This window comes from Ixodes scapularis, unplaced genomic scaffold (assembly GCF_016920785.2).
Source record: "Ixodes scapularis isolate PalLabHiFi unplaced genomic scaffold, ASM1692078v2 PGA_scaffold0__279_contigs__length_252992795, whole genome shotgun sequence".
Taxonomy (NCBI): Eukaryota; Metazoa; Arthropoda; class Arachnida; order Ixodida; family Ixodidae; genus Ixodes; species Ixodes scapularis.
Window position 1 is genome coordinate 103,219,448 of NW_024609835.1, and position 20,844 is coordinate 103,240,291.

At 42.9% G+C, this 20,844-nt stretch overlaps 1 protein-coding gene across 1 annotated transcript; it reads right to left on the reverse strand.

Moving 5' to 3' along the window:
• Positions 1 to 865: 865 nt before the first annotated feature.
• Positions 866 to 5,722, reverse strand: LOC115310413 (NPC intracellular cholesterol transporter 2). The gene is made up of 4 exons (XM_029968785.4): positions 5,527 to 5,722; positions 4,646 to 4,753; positions 2,582 to 2,760; positions 866 to 995 (listed from the first exon to the last, which is right to left on the reverse strand). Exons 1-4 carry the CDS (start codon positions 5,627 to 5,629, stop codon positions 912 to 914), a joined length of 474 nt encoding a protein of 157 aa, XP_029824645.2. The 5' UTR covers positions 5,630 to 5,722; the 3' UTR covers positions 866 to 911.
• Between the last annotated feature and the right edge of the window lie 15,122 nt (positions 5,723 to 20,844).

The window sequence follows — 20,844 nt, forward strand, 5'->3', positions numbered from 1 at the left end:
TTTGCGAGATTATTTTTCTTTGTTATTATTTACTCGTTCTTGTACATTTTACTTAGACAGTACTTTTTTAGTCAGAACTCTTTAAATTTAAATTATTAGCATCTAATATGCTACTTTCTTAAGAAAATTCGACAAATATACTTACGACTGCTTACATGTAGGAATGCGAAAGTATTCCTGCACGGCAGCGCATTCCTACAAGCAGCGCACCACGTCTTTCTTTTTCACGTGGCTATCCGACGGTGACACCACGCTCCCCCACTGCGCAGGCGCGGTGAAAACCTCGCCGGCTTCACGGCGGCGTCCGTAACGAAGCATCTGCGTTGCTGTGTTTTTCTTTGCGTTTTATTTCTGAGGAGTGTCCGCTTTGCAGCAAATGGAAATTCATGTGCCGTTTCGCTCAGCCAATGGATATTTAGGTGATTTTGCTCTCAGCCAATGGGTATTTAGGTGCCGTTTTTCGCTGCTACAGATATCAGATAACGCCGGCTTCACTTCGCATTAAAAACTGAGGCGTGGTAGAGTTGGTACATGACGGGCAGTGTGTTGGAAAGTAGTCTCTTTTCTCTTTGTGTTTTTGTTATGAGCGAAACGTCTCTTTGATACTCTCCTGTTTTGGGCACGCACAATAAGTTCACAATCCCTTTCTTCTCTTAAAGACCCCCAGGGGAGTATTTCATAACGGGTGGGTACAACGAGAGAAAAATCATTATTGCCGCGGATGACAATCAAACGTTTGCAATGTCCATATGTTTCTTTTTCTTTCCTTTTAGTTAATATGATGGTTTCAATGAAACCCGGAGGCATGGATACATATATCAATCCGCTCCTCAGGAGTCAAAGCTATAAGTCACTGCGATCAAGCTTTAACATCAATCAAATTTTATTTTGTCTCGAGTAATTGAACAAGCTTAGCCCTTCAGCTCTACTGGAACACTGAAGCAGAAGAGCTCTCCTCCCTCATCCACAGCTTTAAAAATGGCCTTTACTTTTGTCTGAAAATTCAAATAGTAGAAAATAAGGTCAATTGGTATAGAGTGTTACGATGTCCTTATGGGCTGCTCACGCTAGAAGGGTATATAATAACATTACGAATTAGCGTACACGATTCCAGAGTTTCAATATTATGCAGTAATTCATACTACGATTACCTTTTTTAAATTGCTATTGTGCTATTTTCGTTACGGCCAGAGCATGCTGTATATAGTGGGTTTTATTTTAACAAGAATATATTTTAAAGGGGATAAGATTTAGACGAGCGCCGTCTTCGCCGTGTAATTATCATGCTCGACGGACTTTAGGTAAGTCGATAATGTTCATGTTAAGTTGACTTGTTCACTAAATTCTCTTAAGGAAATTTTTATTTACTGGTTTTGGGGGTCATGTTGCAATAACAGAATTGACGAAAAATATCATTAAAGGCCTGTCCTATTGAAAGATGCTGAAAATTTCATAGCTTTTTCTTAGATATTAATTGATGATTTTTTTACGTAAGACTGATTTAGACGTTACGCTCAGAAAGAGAGCCGAAAGCCCGACCCATAATTATGCTAGACGAGTGGCGTAGTTATTTCGTTTACGTCGTCACTTGCGTCGTCGGCGCACCCCCAAGATCAAACGCCCTTCCGACGTAGTGATTATTTGTTTTATTTATTCGACTACGTCACTCTTCCAAACGTCATTTTGGACAAGGCTTTCGGTGCTCTTTTTATGGGCTATTTTTAAATTGTGCTAAAAAGTGTAAACATTTAATAATTAATATCTCAAAAACTATTGCATGACCGAAAATTATTTTAATTGGTCTGGACTCTTATAGCGATTTCCGTTAATACTGCAATTGCAACATAACCCCAAAAACCCGTATTTAATAAGTTACTTGACGAAATTCATTTAATAACTCACATGCCATGACGATTATCCCCTCATATCGCATTCGCCGATCGACATAAATACATGATAAGGGTGGCACATATCCAGCTGTCACAACCTTTTTTAAAGTAATCTGTTTGAAGCCAATCACCCTGTATACTTCATTGACTGTTACTGTCACATGTAAACACTAAAATTAGAAAGGGGTCACATTTTATATATTGTATCAAGCCTAATTAAGCTATTTCCATATGAATTCAAGTATATTGAACGCATAAATATATTTGTGCATCACTTAATGGCATCAATATTTTAGAGCCTAACCCTATTGTGGAAGACAACCCGTTAGCTTTTGTAGTCAGTGCCACAAACGTCTGTTGCAACGGACGGAGTTTTCGTTTTTTCTGGACCCTCAATACACCCAAAATCATCCCAGAATGTACAATTAGGTTAGAGGGCAAACCAATATACGCTCGACATCTAACTCTCCCTAGCCGTTTTGAGAAATTATACATGTTGCAGGAGCCCATCGTGGAGTTATCACCCTAAAGGTCAATGACCAGCACGTTCTATTTTTATGGGACCAACAATGGGCATAACAATACTGCAGTCGTTAGGGTGCTCTTGGACTAGTCCCCAGGGCAAAGCTACTTGCAAACTTGGCATATATTAAAAAAAACGTCGAAATAAAAAAATGTGTCCAAACACGTACGGGTGGAAATGTGGGAGACATCGTGAGCTGAGACTTTGCAGTGTACTGCTTTCCGGCCACAAGTGGGCACTCAACACCCATTTGGCTGCACGCGTCGCTCTTGAAGCCAGGGAAATTCTCCGGCTTCAGTGATCCAATCTGACCTTGAACCTTGAGGCGCATCACATTGGAGTTCCTTTCTACAAAACGAGGGAAAATATGAAAATTAACTCCCTCGTGTTCACCTGCTGCGACCACGAAGGCTTTCATATCACAGTTACTGCTTCGAATTATCTTGGGACAGCAATTGTTAGATGGGAGTAAATTTGACCGTACTTTTTTTGTCTATGCCGAATTTCAGGCTGTCAGGAGGCCGGTAACTGCGAAATAATACTGGCTAACGACACAGTGGTGCAATATACTTTAAAAACACACGTCTTATTTATTTAGCTAAACTTCTAAATTTTTCGCCGACGTCTTAACAACATTTTTTTTTTTTCAAATATGAAGCACGAGTGTTTAAAATAATGATCTCGCATAGGGTTCTAAACAGGGTAACAGAATTGGTCCGTCACCAGACTGCACCTCTTTGACATCTGGTTATTAATTTTACAATGTGCACCCCCTTCAAGCATAAACGTATTTTTTTATATAAGCATTGCTACTCAGTTTTATTGTATTAGTGCGAACATAATCGTGTGCATTGGGAGCTGGTACCGACCGACCCTCGATCATTATATGGCTCTATATTTCTTAGGAAATTCGCGCTAATACTGCAATTAATGCAAAGATGCAAGCGAGCTGGACAAGAATGCGATAATCCCATTGCGCCATTCTTTCGCCAGTTTACCAACTGCGCTTCCAGTGAAGCGCAGTTTGTAGAGCGCTTCACTGGAAAATGGAGAGATCCCTAGTTTGACACCGGGAGCAGGCTGACTTTTTCGGCCGCGTACCAGTTACCTAGCTGAGTTTGGAGATCTGAGTTTGTCCTTTGTCCTCCTTGTTCGCCTTCTTCAGGCATGATTATCTCCATATTTGCGCTAGCTATCGTGATACTTTGCACAGTTGGCCCACGAAGTATATATTCCTGTTGTGTTTTTTTTTCGTGCGACATATGACGATATTTTCTGATTCCTGGGCTCACAGTTTTCATGTATCGCAAATAAAAATCGCTCCATTACCTGTCTTAGACACCCTCATTGGCTACGTTGTAATAAAAAAGCTTATTTCGTCAGCGTATACATTTTCAAGCGTTTTTTTCACCTAGGCGAAAACAGCGATTATTTGAATGGGCTACCACTTACCAATGAGTGTGAAATTCTGAGTGGCACATTGCTCCGTAACATCACACCAGAAATTATGTTTGACTGTAAATGTTACCAACACTACCGAAACGCAAAAAAAGAAATCCTTTTCTTAATCTAGCGCGTCAGTCCACGAATGTTTTCATTTCTTATCCTGCTTGTGAGCCAGCAAATAGCGATATCTCTACGATCACAAACTCTGGTGCAGAAAATAGTTTATCTTCGAGGTGAGACCCATCCTGTGAGCAATATGGTTTCCTTGGGAAATGTGGCACCATTTTTTGCTTAAACTGCAGAAAAAGTAAAGAAAGTAAAGAAAGTAAGTAAAAAAAAGTAAAGAAAGTAAGAAGTAATGTGTTTAGAAACTAAATGCCTACGCTGTTTTTCCTTGTGAATTATCAGTTTCTCCTGAGTTTGTCCGGGCACTAGCAGTTGAAGGTGAACGCCTTGCACTGTCTTCTTCCTAATTTTACAAAAAAATACGTGACAAATTCAGACACTTCATTGTTCAATAGAACGATATCCCTCTTATCTTAGTGTACATGAATATTTCCCTCTTAAAAGTTACGGAAGGCGTGTACACGGTTATCAGCAGTCTAATAAATACCGAGACTAAAACATGTCTAAATCGCTGCTACAATAGTAAGTTGACGTAGTACTGGAGATAAAGCTGAAATAATAGCAGTATTCAACAATAAATAAATTTTACAAGGTAGAAATGACTGTAGACGAGGTTTCGTTAGTGTCTTGGAGTGTTTAGCTGTGCAGTAAATTTTCTCACCTGCGACGAAGTCAACTTCAAAGCGAGGCTTGTCTGCCAGTTTAACAACGCATGGAAGAGACCCGCAGTGAGTCATGCGGACCTCCTTCACGTTGTTCGTCGATCCATCTGTAAACAATCAGGCACAAAATTAGACTAGCTTTAAAAGAAATATCCTTAAAACCAACATACGACCAAAGAATATCAAGAAGTTTAGAGTATACTTATCAGCGGCTAACAGCTTAAAAAATTTATCGAAGGCAAAATGCAAAAAAAAAATGAATAAATAATTATGGAGTTTCAAATATTGCTGCGCCTTTTCACAACACAGCGTATTTCTGTTCTTTATTTTGTCGCGTAGCAAATAAATAGAAAATATTCTATATATTTATACTCCAATTAATGCCAATCTTATGCGACTCAATATTTTTAATTGTATAAGACATTTTTTAATGTTTTATTTGTTTAACGAACAATACAAAACAGGCCATATCTTCCTCCGATTGAATATCTTCACAGGAAGGGGGATATTACCTGTGTAAAATAATTATACTAGTCTGAAATTGCAGCACCTGCACGACAAATTTAGCTCTTGTTTAGGTGTGTGCTTTCGTTTTCGTTGTCTTTTTTCGTATGAAATATGCATATGCCCTCTGCTATCATAGTCTTATAAGGGACTGATAATTAAAATAAATAAAATAAAACAGTAAATATTATACTGAGGATTAAACAAACAGAAAAGCGACTAGTCAAATAAAACGTAATTAGTTAACACACGCTCTGACGTTCATTTCAGATGGCTTTATTTCGTGATTTTGTTGTTTCATTCAAATATACGCCAGGTTACATTGTCAGGTAATCTTTTTCTTTCCAAACTCCAAGAAAAGAATAGCAGCACGTACCCTTGCAAGGATCCACCTTGATGACTGAAAGTGCGTCCTCCGCACTTGCAGCCAGCACGATAGCGAAGACACACAGTGCTGAGAGTACCATAGAACTCGCCATAATGAGTATTCAGATGATACTCGTTGAGTAATGTAGAAAGAAAAATACAGCTGCTTAAATATCAAACGTCTGCATAGGCCAGCATCTGTACCCTGAATGTGAGTAACGATACCGTAGCCGTAACCTGCATTTTTTTCGTCTGGTCGAAATATTATCGTCTGATATTCTTATCGATTATTTGTCCTGTGCTTCACTATTACCTACCCGCGGCTATTGTCTCTAAGACAATGACAGCATATAAAAAGACGTGAACAATAGGAACCTTATTGTTCCAACCAGATAACAAGCCACAAAAACGCCTAAGTTAGCACAAGGCTGGCAATCCTTGAGGCCTATTGCGGGCCTAATCCGGTTTCGCTCTAGTTCGTTGGTTACTGGAAAATTTTTGTTTTGCGTTTCTATGGCTTTTCTCTGACTCTCCACGTAATCGCCAAACTGCAAGACTTGAGCCAAAGATGCCATGTGCGAGGCAAAGAACCAGTAGTAAAACCTAAATCTGGCACTCCCTTTGTTATTTGGGGCCAAAAATTGACAAATTTGAATAGAACAGGCAGAAGTAAATCCTAACGCTGAGATTTGTCTGACGATTTAGGCCCAAATAAGGCCAAATAGCAGCCACTCTTCCACTGATAACGTTGAGCCTTGCCACTCGTTTGGCGGATTAGGGCAAAGACACCCGAACTCTGGCCAAAGAAGGTCAAGTATGGCACGACCTTGGTTTGTTCGGGCATTTAATTGCTCTAGATCACCAGACACAAAAACAAAAATTGGACCAAAGAACTGTGCTACTTGGTCATACTCCTAGAGGCTTTCATCGGAATACAAAAGCACGCTGCGTTCGCTCTGCTGTGTGTATTCTATCTTATCTAGGGATGCCGCGAACTTTTTTCGAATCGAAGTTTCGATGATCAAATCAAGCGGTTCGAAAGGTTTGAAAGATTTCGAATTTTCGAACATTCCATGTTGAGAAATTCAACGGAAGTCGAATTTTGGAAGTTATTACACTAGGAAGTTCGACACTTTTCGAATTTTCGAACTTATTACGCTGCAAAATTCGATGCTTGTCGAACTTTCGAACTTGATAAACTAAAAAATTTGATAATTTTCGAACTTTCGAACTTATTGCACTAAAAAGTTCGAAGCTTTTCGAACTCGCGACCTTCCTACGCTAAGAAATTCGATAATTCTTGAACTTTCAAACTTATTAATCTAAAGAATTCGAAAATTGTCGAACTTTCGATTCCTGAAAAGTCAAAAGTTCGACGAACTTCGAACTTTTAGGGTAACAGTTCGAAGCTCGTCGAACTTTGAAAGACCGGCGGGCTGTTTCATTTGGATTCAAGCAGTGAGGTGCATTCGTAATTTTTTTTTCGCAATTTTACATGGGGTGACGCGTTCCTTGCGAAAGACAATGCCGTTTATTTCAATCATCTGGCATGCTTGGTTTTAGAAAAAAAGATTCCCGAAGGAACGAGGAAGGACGACGGGTTTTTGACAATTGTCATTTGTGCCATATTTGAAGCGCGCTATTGCCGAAGCTAGGGTGCCTTCACGTGCGCTTTGCTTGGGGTGATGACATCTGGCCATTTTGTTTCGAAAGCTTATTTTTATTTTTTGTTCTGAAGCGCGTGAAAGAGCGTGTTTCTGCACGTGCTCGTGGCGCTGACTGTGCTACGGCGACATTTAGTTTCCTCGATCTCTTTGTATTTTGCCTGTGAGCGCGTGCTGTCGGCATCGGGTACTACAAACGATGGCATCACCCTAAACAGAAGGACATTGAGGCACCCTAGCCGAAGCTATTTATGGTAGAGATGTTAAACTTTTTAAGAATGATCTATATATAGCTTAGGTGAGTATCGTCTTACGATATGATTCTTGTTGTTCAAGACGAGTTTCAAATAAATATCCAAACATGTACCTACGGACAATTATGTCCTAAACTTGGTAATTTTTTTCGCCTACATTGTTTTGGTATCGCATTTAAATTAACACCAGAGACAGTACATATCATTACCATCTGCAGAATACAAAATAATATATTTATTGTTTTTTTCACGCTGAGGAATAAATTAACTCATGGGGGAAGATCTCTAAAATTAACAAAGTTCAGCACGTCATAAAAAAAAACAATTTTTTCTCATTTTACGTTTTTGGGACGTGTTTCTTTTGGCCTGTACACATTTTTGTAGGAGAAACTTGTTTCATAGTTCTTGGCCTCTTAATATGTAAGAATACAACACTTCCGGCGGGTTCTTGATAGCTTTTTTTTTTCTCTCCAGCTTTTTATTTTTGCATTTCTTGTTATGTTTATTTATTGATTATTTTTTACCAATGGCACAGTTATTTAGGTCGAAAAGACATCGCTTTGAACTTTCGAGCCACCGAGCATGTGACGAGTAGTGCCTCCTGAAAACGAGTTTCTAAAGGCCTGTTCACACATGCAGCGGAGCGCAACAAGCATATCGTTGACCTCGTGCTAAGCACGTGCCGACGGGAGCGTTCACCAGCTTTGTATCGCACCGTCAAAACTGTTGCTCATGGCATATGATACGTACCCCACGGCACGTGAGCAGCGTTACATCAGCGCTTCGCTGCATGTGAGAACCGGCCCCATCTAAGCGATCTTTTATGCAGTGAAGAGCCACAGTAGCTATACATATGCATTAATTTCAGATTAAAATAAGCTGGACCATGCCCTCTTTCCCCGTATTGTTTTCTTTAACAGTCCGAAATATCTGGGAGGGGGGGAGAGACTGGAGCTCCCCCCTTCCCCCCCCCCCCTCCCCCCCCCCCCCCCCCCCCGTTTTTCCTCTTCCGACACCACTGGTATAATAAAACGCTCCTCGACCTCAAGTTGAGTCAGCTTCTGTGCTTTTTGCTCGGCGTTTCTTCCGCCCCAGAAAATACACCTTCAAAGCAATGACAAAAAAAAATGGTCAAGGTGCAGGCCGGGGGCTAGTCTATGTTGATCATGATGCAAAATCCCGAGACTGGAAATGAAATTCGCAAGAAATAGTGTAAGAAGAAGAAAAAAAGAAACAGGACAACGTCTCAAACTCAGCTGAGTTGAGTTTGAGACGTTGTCCTGAGCTGAGTTTTCAGCTGAGTTGAGTTTGAGACGTTGTCCTGTCCCCTTTTTTCTGTCTTCTTACACTTTTTCTTTGAAATTTCATTCCCAGTCTCAGGATTTTGCATCATGTACAAACTAAACTTACTATACACGTTTGCAAGTCCGGCTTCAGGGCGCTGCCATCTTGCTCGCGGGGGTGCGCTTGGACACGACCTAATCCGATTACGAAGCCTTGCTAAGGTGTTCAAAATCGGATTATGGCCGCTCCCAAGCGCACCACACTGAGAAAGATGGCGGCACCCTGAGACCGGACTTGCAAACGTGTATAGCCAGCGTCACTCGGGCGGCGTTCGATCGGATTACTACCAGCGTGCAAGGGGGTAGGGGGGCAGATTGCCAGATAACTTCAAGGTTTTTCTGAACCTCAACCGCCCGCCTGCCCCTGGCCGTTCCGAACTGGATGAGTATCGTTAAACAGTGCGTTCGTAGGATCACTACTTCGTAATGCACGTAAATGACCACCCCCGGCTGGCGGTCACAATTACTGCTCTATTGTTACACGTCACTGCACTGGCAAATATTCCAGCACATCCGGGGCACTCGTCGTCTCATTTAATTGTCTGACCAACTTCGCGCAGTCTAAATATCACACCCGAACTTTTCTAAACCTGATTTCGTGAAAACCAGTGAGGCGTGAATACGTTATTTGAAGCTGAAACTGTGGCGGAACATGAAAACCGGACTTCGAACTTTGCGCACTTGGACTTAAAAAAAAATCGGAAACCTTCGAAGTTTTTTTGTTTTTTTTCTTTGAATTTAGCATTAAAAGAGAATCGAAACCTTCGACCTTTTCGGACTCTATGTAGAAAGAAATTCGAAATCTTCGAATTTATCGACCTTCATGTCTTTAAAACTTCGAAACGTTCGATTTTTCAAATTTTAGATCCAAAGAAATTCGGAGCATTCGAATCTCTCGAATTTAATATTAAAAAATTTCGGAATCTTCAAACTTTATCGAACCTCAAGTAAACAAATATTCGAAATTATCGAACCCGAACTTTCCGAAACCGTGAAAGCTTCGAACTTTTTGATTTCGAAACCCCACGATTTTGAAAAGTTGCGAATATTCGAATTCGAACCTCCCTACGGTCGAAAATATCGAAACTTTTCGAAATCGAACATCAGTTCGGTTCGAAAATATCGAATCCTTCCGAATTTGAACCTAGGGTGGTTCGCAGCATCCCTAATCTTATCGTTGTAAAATATGTTTTCTCGGTGTGTTAAAATGTCATTCGCTTTTATTGTCGGTCCCATAAACATTGCCTTTAGACATAGCAAGCTGAAATTATAATTTATGATAGAAGGAGGTCAATACAGCACTATTTAGACAATGAGACAAAGCTCGTGCACCAGCGTTCATTTATCAGAACGTGCTGACGATGAATATTCTGAAGTCTGGATTGCACATCTCAACTTCCTCGATGATTGTGACCTTCAAAAAGGGTGTGATTACTGCCTGTAGACCGCTTGCCGTTCTCAAATCAGGGAGTCATTATTGAATCACCATTTACACGGTTGCAACTGAAATTTATCATCTGTATTGCCCGAGCTGTTCCCCTGTAGCGCTAACCATTTTTCACCTAACTTGGTGCTATGCAATATCTTAGAGCCTAAACTCAGATGTTTCACATATAATTTACCTTCATTCACTCTTTCCCGTGTATACAATTTGGTGATTATTCACATATCAGTCACGCAGGCAAGTCCACGGGTCAAAACTGTCTGCCTCACCCCAAGCCAACTGCGGCAGTCAGGCTCCTCTTTGGGCCCTGAAAGAACAACTTTAAAAATTGCTTTATGACTGCAGAAGGCTGAGCTTTTACGGTAAATGGAACATTTAGTCAATGGGTAAGGGTCGTACTTCTTTGCAAAGTCAAATTCGATCAGCTGGTTTAAAGTCCAACTGATAAGGACAGTGTCGCGATCTTTGGCAGATGGCCGCAGAAGAGCGCGCGGCATTGCTCAATGTCAGGGGGAAGAGAGACGCCGCACGTGGCGAAGGCGCGCGCGTGCGGCGTTCCATGGCGTCTTCAGCACTAACTGCTCTGAAACAAAAGCCTAAAACGAATGGCGTCTTGCACGCGCGTTCGTCAACTCTTTATTTTGGTTATTTCCTTCGAATCTTTTATACGGGGATGGCGTGCGACTGCAGCCCGCCGCCTGCAGCAGTAACTGTTCTAAAGCAAAAGCGTAAATGAAATGGGATCTTGCACGCGCGCTCGCTAACACATAAGCCGAGTGTGCCGTTTCGGGCTATTGTGAGTGAAAAGGTCACGTGGCAGTTACTTGCAAGTCAGTTTCTCTTGATAGATTTTAAATGCTTGTAGGTTACAGACCCTTTTCTCACAAAGAGATCAGATGAGGCGGCTGATTTCTTTCAGGAAAACCAGAGCATAGGGTACGCCTTTTCAGTTGACATTAAAGATTTGTTTTATTCAGTCCCGCACTGTGAATTGTTTAGTGCAGTAAGGGAGTGTATTGACGTAAATGGAGTTGTTTCTTTCCAGAATACGGCAGGAGTCTCAGTTGAAGATTTTTTAAACTTACTAGAAGCGTACCTTAACAGCACATTTATTTCCTTTGACAATCAACTTTATTTACAGAAGAAAGGCATATGCATTAGTTCGTGCGTAGCCCCTATACTATGCAACATTTTTTTAGCAGCAATTGATCGGACGCTTGAGCAGGCTCTTAATGATTTTAATGTTTGTAGAGTGTTTAGATGCGTGGATGATTTTTTAATTGTTTTTAGAAAGCAGACTTCTCTGACGTACACTGATGGTGTGAATGAGGTTTTACAGGTCTTTAGACGCCATGGCAAAGGCTTGTCTTTTACACATGAGCTGCCCAACCAGGGCAGCCTTCAGTTTTTAGACTTGAACCTTTTGTCCTTGGAAGAACACGTTTGTTGGATGTATTCCTCGCGGTCTCGAAAGGAACTCGTGCCGTATGACTCAGCCCATTCAAAGGTAGTTAAAAGAGGAATTGCTAAGCTTTGCCTTGAGTCCGCCCTCAGAAAGTCGTGTGCTCACAGGATACAGGCAAGCTTTATCATTTAATTGGCTCGACTATTGTCAGCGGGCTTCCCTGATTCGGTCTTGAGGAGTCTGGCGGAAACCACCCTGCAAAGAGTGAAGGGACACAATGCTGGAAAAAGATGCAGTCAACACTGAGGAATGTGAGGCCTGAAGCGGTACCATACGGGCACAAACTCTCGCATAACCTCAAGAAGGTTGCGAACAGACATGGGGTGCTGATTGTGTTTGCAGCTCCGACAAAACTGGGCCAACACTGCCCCGCATTACTGGAGAAGGCAGACAGAAGCGAGGATGCAGCACAAAGCATGCCAGGCCGTTTGTTGGCTGCAAAACAGAAGTCGTCTATGAAATCCCGCTTACGTGTGGGAAGACATACGTGGGGCAAACGGGAAGGTGTGCCAATGACCGTCTCGGGGACCATGCTCAAAATTTAAAGACCAATGACGGGGCACATTTGCCTGCACACTGCAGAAACTGTAAGCGTGAGCCACGTTTTTCTGACACTGCAATTTTGGGTGGAAGTAAGTGACAAAAAGCACGTGAGCTGTTGGAAGCCTTCTTTATCAAAAAGAAAGACGACCTATGTGTGAGCGATACCTCGATAAGTTTGTACAATGCTGAAAAACGCTTCCTTGATAAATTTCTGTGACGAGCGTGTGATAGTGACACGACGCATGCGTGGGCGCATTGAAATCGACGATATATCTGTATGTTTTCTGAAGGTTTCTTCAATACAGTTGAAAGTTGCGCTCGTGTTTGTTTCTCTCTCTTGTGTCCGTCTTTTTTGCGCAAAACCATGAATCCAAACGTTCACCAACTCGCCCAACAACAAACTATTTTACAGTACATTGCTCGTTAACGCTTTATTTTGGTTATAAACTTCGAATCTTTTATACGAAAAAGGCGCGCGCGTGCGGCGCCAGCGTCTGCAGAATTAACTGTACCAAATTGTTACTCTACGCTCGGTCTGACCCCGTAGACAATCTGCCAGACCCTAACCATAGACAGCATCGCTGTAAAAATGTGCAACATGACGGAGGCCAATCGGGAGTAACTTTCAGCTGCCACTTGATCGCTCTAAGGCCCTGTACCACGTTGGTCATGACGCTCACCAACCTAGCTCGCGGATGTCATTAGAAAACCATGCCAAGAACAGTAAAGCTGAAAAGACCGTATTTATTTTGTTGATTTTTTTTTTTTTAGTCCTCTCGGTCACCTATAGCACACATCGAGAGACGCTGACAGATGCTTGTATTGGACCGGGGCTCTTGCATGATGGAACGCCAGAAGACTGCTTTCATGAACGCATCTTGCGAACGTCGCAGAAGTTTTTAGAAGTGGGCGGTACAGCAGGCGGACGAAGGCGAAAATGAACGCCGACGCGCAGCTTTCATGTCCGCGTTCTACGGGCATTCCGACGACGGTAGACGGCGGTGGAGTAGCAGACGATGTCGGAGGCTGCCGGGCGTCTGCTCGCACGCCCAGGAAGCGGTGTCAGAAGCCAGACTAGACGGACTGTACGTCGCGAAATGGGGAAACTAGGCTTGTTAGCGTGTTCGGCCGAGCAGTTCTGTAGTAAAGGACGGGGACACCACTGATCTCAATTGTAGTAGGCTGAATCGCGGACCGCGGCTTCGGCGGCTGCGGCTAAGTGTCGCCACCGGCGACCACTGATTGACACCACGAAATGCATGGAACTCTATGGGAAAAACGATAAACGTTTCCCCCGTTTCCAAGCTGTCGTTGGCACTAAAACGTTTTGGCTGCTTTTCAATAAGCCCGTCAAACAGCTTGTGTACGAACATTAAGACTGACAGCAATCGCCGTTCTTATAAAGAAATACTTTGTGGTCGTGACTCACTCCGCTGGACGAAAGATATAGTGCAGCTCAATGAGGCGAGAGTTACCTAGAGTTTATTTATTTATTTATTTATTTTACCCTCAGGGCGTGAGCATTACAGAGGGGGGTGGTTGCATGAGATATCGAAAAAACACAGACACAGATACACAGAAAATACAATCAGTGTAGATTAGAAAAAAAAATACGTTCCAAGGCTTTTTTTTAAAAAAGGACGTGATCTGCGATCGAGACTACGGGTGCAGCCAGGTGGTTCCAGTCAAAGGATGTAGACGGTATGAAGGAATGGTGAAAGACGTTGGTGCGAGCATATGGGATGCCAACTTTCTGTTGATGGTCAAGTGTAGGTGAAACGTAAAGAGGAGGCATAATTATCTTATTACGCAGCGTCTCATTAGTGAAATAAATTTTATGAAACAAACTTAGACGGGCGGCTTTTCTACGAGTTGATAATTCAGGGAGAGAAAGATTAGACTTCACAGTGCTTACGCTGGCTGTCCGATGGTAATTCAAAGATATAAATTAAACAGAACGATTTTTGACGGCTTCAATCAGATCAATTAGTAAAGACTGACCAGGTTCCCAAACAGGAGATGCATATTCAAGCTCTGATCGCACAAGGCTTTTATAAAGAATTAGGTTCAAGTACTGGGGTGCTAAAAAAATCCTTTTAAGAAAACCTAGCATGCGATTAGCGTTGTTAATGATGTAGTTAATGTGAGTCCTCCTTAATAAATCACATGCTATATGAGCTCCTAAATACTTATAGGCCGTAACTAATTCAAGGGGATGGTTATTTACCGTATAATGGGGCTGAGATGAAGTACAACGGGACACTCTCATAACCTTACATTTCCTAGAATTTAGTACCATAGACCACGAGTCGCACCAGTTGGAAACAGAGTTAATATCGTTTTGCAGTAGGTTAGAATCAGAGTCATGAATAATTTCTCGATAAATAACGCAGTCATCAGCAAATAAAGACATTTTTGAGGATAGATGAGAGGGTAGATCGTTAATGTATATAAGGAATAATAACGGACCGAGCACAGAACCTTGAGGAACACCTGATGTTACTGATACGATAGGAGAGCTTGTGTTATTCACGTTGACAAATTGCTTATGGTTCGTTAGAAATAAATGTCTCCACGTGAATACCGCCGGATCAATATTTAGTTTACTAAGCTTGGACAAGAGTAAGGTATGGGCCACTTTATCAAAGGCTTTAGAGAAATCTAGAAACACGCAATCTACTTTGGAGCAAACGTCTACGATAGAATGAAGGCCGTGCGTGAATGATACAAGTTGTGTTTCGCACGAGAATGTCTTTCAAAAGCCGTGTTGAAAGGGACAAAACAAAGATTTGATTTTAGAAAATTAACTATGTTAGAATAAATGATATGCTCTAAAATTTTGCTTGGGACACTGGTCAATGAAATCGGGTGAAAGTTTCGAGGTTTGAATTTATCACCTCCTTTGTGAACTGGGACCACCTTGGCTACCCCAGTCGTCTGGCAAAGTACATTGTTCTAAAAATTGAGAAAACATACTCGCAAGAAGAATGGAGGAGTCCAGTCTAGTATCCTTCAAAAACTTTGAGTTTATGCAGTCTATACCCCATGATGAGGATAGTTTAAGGGAATCGATTATGTTCACAATGCCTTCAGGACTAATTGATATTGTGTACATGGGGAGGTAGTCATGGGACATGCATGTTTATTATTATTTATAGGGAGGTCACAAAACAGCTCACAAAAATAGCATTGAGTTCATTGGCACACTCTTCACAAGAAATAGGCCTACCATCATGGGCTCTGAGCTCTACATCTGTACTACTTTTCTCTTTCGTGGTGTTCCAGAACTGGCGGGGGTTATTACTTAGCATACATAGTAATGTACAATTAAAGTAAGTACTTTTCGCACTTCACACAGCTGTCATGTACAAATCAGCAGAGGCATGGTATGCGTCCCATCGGTGAGCTGTGGGATCACGCTTAGCGGCACAGAAAAAAACGTTTTTTCTTGTTCCTAAGTCTCCCGATTGTTCTAGTAAACCATAGTGCATTTGAGTTCGAGTAAATTCTTTTGAGTGGGATGTGCGACTCAAGAAGCTCATTTACTTTTAGTTTGAATATATTACAATTTTCGTTAACAGAACGCCTGAATAAAACACTTAGAAAAGTGTCTAGGACATGCCAATTCACTAATTATAGCACTGAAGTCTGCTTTACTATAATCCCGTATTGTTTTAATAGTATTGGAGGTAACTTGCAAAGGCATATTTAAATCAATATGTAGCAAGCAGTAGTCGCTGAAACCAGGCAGGTAGAAAATAGATGATACCAAGTCTGGACATGTCGTCAACACAAGATCTAAAATATTTGCGAAGGTAGAAGTAATTCGTGTAAGTTGATCAACTAGTTGAGAAGGATTGAACTCTGAACATAAATTAATGAAGTCATTCCCTTCTGATGAAAATGAGTGTACAGTAGGCGGTGTAGTAGACCACTTAATGCTAGGAAAATTAAAATCACCGAGGAGAACAATTTGTGACGTAGGAAACCGACTAACTATTGCATTAACTGAATCATGCGAATGTTCACAAAAGGAAGACGAAGCGTTGGGGTGCCGATAGCACACACCCAAAATTAAGTGCTACCCTGACCCAAAGCATTTCTAAGTCGTTTAAAACATTGACAACGTTTGAGACTATACCATCGGACAGAGCAATAAGAACTCCACCACCCATTCTTTCACCTCGATCCTGCCGATGTACGTTAAATTTGTTACCACACGTTAATATTTCACTGCTCCAAACTCTACTAGACAGTCATGTTTCAGTTAATAAAATATTTTCGCAATCAGAGGACTCAATAATTGAACTAAGATTATCCCGGGAGCGCAAGACACTTCGAATGCTGCAAAAGAGTAAAGGAACATTACGTGCCCTTGAGGCAGCGGCTTGAACCGATCCCCCCAAAAATCCTATCTGGACATCGCCCCGGTCGATGCCGAAGCCCTGCTGTTTTCAGCTTCGTCATTAACTGACCGCACGGCGCCAGTGGTAGCGAAATCGTGAACGCTGTCCTTAGTGAATTCGTATGCGTATATCTTTTTGTTGATATGCAATTAATTGTATTTTACTTTAAACGCAGCATTCTTTTATCTTGCAAAACCAATTAGTTTAGATCTAGCTTGGCGTGTCGCCGGTGAAAAATCTTCACTGACCGATACACCGCTACCTTTGATAGCAGCTGTCGACTGAAGGACGCTATCTTTTTTTTTTGAATGACTCGAATTTGACGATAACAGGCCGACATTCATATTTACAAAAATAGCCTAATCTGTGGGCGCGGGCAATGTGCTCGCAAGGAATTCCGAGATCGGAAAGAACATTGACAACCTTTCTTTCAGTGAGTGACCAAGTTTCAGCGGGAGAATCGGCAATGCCTTGAAATATCAAGTTGTCACGACGTGACCGCTCTTCTATTTCATCAAGACGAGATCGAAAAACAACAGCTTCATCCTGAAGGTGCTCGATGTTCTGGCGCGTGGCGCTTAGCTCCCGCTAAACTTCGCTAATCGTCAGTGCTCCAGATTCGACTGCCGCTAGTGTTTTGTTAATAGAGCTTAGTCGAGTTTCAATCTTTCTCTAGCTTGCCTTTAATTCGTTTACTGTACTTATTATGCCGGGCTGTCCTTCCTCAATTTTGATTGAACGAGTGTTTAGCTCTTGTAACACACAAAACATTTCATTGAATTGCTTAGCCTGGGCATCCGACATAGGACCTGGATTCATTTCCACATCCCCAGATAGCAACAATAGTTTCAGAACATCAAAACTATGACATGCTAGAAACAGTAACGTTTGTGGGCATGGGAACAGAATAAGTAACACGTCGTCTGACTTCTTAGAATGTAAAGAAGGAACAGAACCAACCTGCATGAGCAAGAACGGACCGCGGAGTCGGTAGCGGTTTCGTTGCGTTGTGTTTAGCAGACGACAAGCTCGAAGGCTTAGCTACGCGGAATTCACTCACTCCTGGAAGGCCGCTCTCGAAATGGAACTTTGTCATTCAATAACTTCTGGGCTTCCCCGAGGACGGCTTCATTGACGGCAAGTTCCTTTGTTTACTCCACTACGAGAGCAAGCTTGCCACCTCAGCCGTACGTGCTCCGCAAAGTTACTAGAACACTCAGTTGGGAAACTCACAGCTGAAACCAGGTCCGCTGACGTCCATCAAGACTGAGCTAAATACGACAACAGCTCCCCTCTTAAGGGGGCATTCAAGTGTTTTTTCGGAGAACTTTGTTTTAAAAAGCATATTGTTGGTTGGGCTTCAGTTAATGACCAGTTCTAGACAGCAAGACGCCCAAGTAAACTCGCAGCAACAGAAATACGCAGGCACCATTTCTTCTTGGGAAATCTATCCTGTGTCCCCACCACCGCCATAAAATTCAACCAATAAAAATTGCTAATTTCGTGGAGATTCTGAAAGTTACTATTTTTGCTTTTTTTAGACACATGCACATTATATTTTGACAACCATGTCAAATCTTAGGATATGAGTGGCGTAGTACAGCTATTATTGGTTCAGAACGAGCGAACTATGTTTTCTCCTTGCCTTGTTACGCGGGAGTGTTGTGCCCGCGCGGTGACATGGCTGCGTCGCTCCGTTAAGTTCAACCCCGTCGTCTACCGGTTTTCTTCCCGAGGCTCCCACTACATTCCGTTTTCGAAGCAAGGTTCGCGAAGACGCGAATGGTTACGTTACACCGAGCAAAGAAAATGACCACCGAGGACCCCCTCCACATTCCTCGTTTCTGTGCGGACAACTTCGAGGCATTCGCCACCGGTGACCGTAGTTATGGACGCCATCAGACTGCTCTACCCACGCTTCGGCTTCCCGTCGCCGACGGGACCGAGCGAGGAACCCCGAAAAGGTCCTGGTTAGTGCTTTGGTCATTTTTGTGAGTTTCATGAACGTTGCATTTGGCAGCAGTCTGCGTGACATACGTGTTCGAAAGTGAGGGTGTTTTTTAGAAGAGAGAACCGTGTTTTTCGATCCGCGTAAATCAACTACGCATCGTAGAAGGATGAATATCGCTGAGACGCTAGTAGCGGCCACAGAATGCGAAAGTTTGCGAGCATGACGTTACCACAATCAAAAGGATTCTTATACTTTATTTGTACTCTGTGGAGGAGGATTACCCACGCGTACAGGGTCACAAAAGGCAATGCTGCCCATACCGGAGTGGAACCGATGTCCACCTAAGAAAAAAAAGAGTGCAGTCGGTGGCATCTGGCGCACATGCACCCTTTTCCTGAAAGATGCACCATCCGTTGCCAGCAAGTGTATTTGTGCACCGACAATGTGCACCCTCCTTTCCCTCAAAAACCTCTAGGTGTATCAGTGCACCCCCACGCTAGCCACGCGCGCCGATCAGCTTGTGCTTGGCTTTCCTCTTGGGGGTCACTCTTTGGGTTGGGCAGTTTCTTAGGAAGTATGGAGCTATCCTGTACACTCGCGGTATTGACAGTAGAGTGGGCGCTATGCTTGTTTTAGGCCAATCGGGTCTCCGGGTAGGATCACGTGACTACAGTCTCCAAGCTAGAGATGAAACAGAGCACGGCACCTGCCTGAAGGCCAAGGCCACGGATAGCATCCACTGCACTATTAACTTTGGGTCGACCTTTCAAGAGGACGCAAGTGACAAATCCTCTTGTTGTGTTCATTGTTGGGTTGCCCCTGAAAATAAGCCTTTGTGAGGGCGCCCCTCTTTTGGCCTTGAAGAAGCTGTTATTTTTTTTCTCTCTCTAAGCTGAAAGCATGGAAGAAGGTGCGCAGTTGCCGGACCAAATGAACCGAAGGCTTTTTCATCCCTCGACTCCGCTGTCTGGGCGCTGGTGACGGCAGGAGCGTGATTATGTGGTAAAGGTTTCACGGTTGACTACTCGGCCTAGTTTCTTGTGTGCTCTGCTGCGACCAGCGGGGCTGCCGTAGATTTCGTCCGCGACAACGTATTCGAGTGTACCAAGAATTCCAGTGTTTGAAAATTCCTACGCGTATATCGGCAGCAAGCGATTTCTCCAAAAAGGCCCAAGGAATTCATGTGATGCGTTTAGTGTTCGGTTCGGCAAATTACTGCTTCTGCCACATCGTGTTGAATCTTTACTAACCCCTTTCCTTTCGTTCTTGTGTTTGTGTTGTGCTGCAGTGCCCGTGCTGACATATGTTTCGGATTGTATATTTCGAGTCCGGCATTTTCATCGTAAGTTCTCTGCAACAATGGGCCTTTTCCGAGAAGCGCTCTGCGCACGCGCGAGCGCCCGATGCCAAGCAGTGGAAGTCGGCACGAAAAACCAAGGAAATTCGGAATGAGGCTGTAGATGGAGGAGTATAACACGTAATTGCAGCATAAATACAATTGTGTTACACAAAAAAAGAAAGTGGACGGAAAGAAAAACACGACGTTTCGGTGGACGCTACGGATTTCCCTCTTTAAAGTCGCGTTAGGCACGCGACGCAGCTGAGAGAACGAAGCAACTGGTAGCGCAGCTCCCATTATCGATTGGTAGCGCAGGTAGGTCACTTCCTCGATTTTTAGTTCATGCAGCCACCGTTTGGTGCCGTCGGTATTTGGAAAAGGGCCATTGACCGTTCCGTTCCGGATTACCTCTAGAATTAGGCAGTGCCTATCTTCTAGCAACCGGGAGAATAATTTGCTCGAGATTTTATCGGCAGTCGCCTGCCGTTAGCTGACTACAATCACGTGACAACTGCAGGTAGAATACTGACTTTCTTATTCTCCTGGCGTTTTGTTAAAACACGGTTTCGTTGATACGCGTTCTGTAGACACGTTTCATCGACACTATACGTGTCATCGTCACTCGTTACGCGAAATGCACGCTGTAGGGACATTTTGTCGCGCGTGGATCTCTGAGGCCCGTGCTCACCGACTCAGCCTACCCGTTCACGCCGCTTCGTGGCGACAATCTGCGGCGGCTCATTAAGAAAATATTAACCAACCTTTCTCCCCCGTACACGTCACTTTGCGGGTACACCTGTCGATGAAACGCCGGTCGATGAATGAATGGCGACTGCCAGTGGATATTCGTGGAAATAATTCTGCCGTCTGCTTGGAGAATAGGGACTACCTAAGACTTACTTCCGTTTCTTGTTTGCTT

Excerpts from the sequence above, each read along its gene's own strand:
- LOC115310413 (XM_029968785.4), bottom strand. The coding sequence starts at position 5,629 with ATGGCGAGTTCTATGGTACTCTCAGCACTGTGTGTCTTCGCTATCGTG. Across the intron at positions 4,754-5,526 it reads CAAGGTGGATCCTTGCAAGG|ATGGATCGACGAACAACGTG; the intron begins GTACGTGCTGCT and ends GATTGTTTACAG. Across the intron at positions 2,761-4,645 it reads TGAAGTTGACTTCGTCGCAG|AAAGGAACTCCAATGTGATG; the intron begins GTGAGAAAATTT and ends CTCGTTTTGTAG.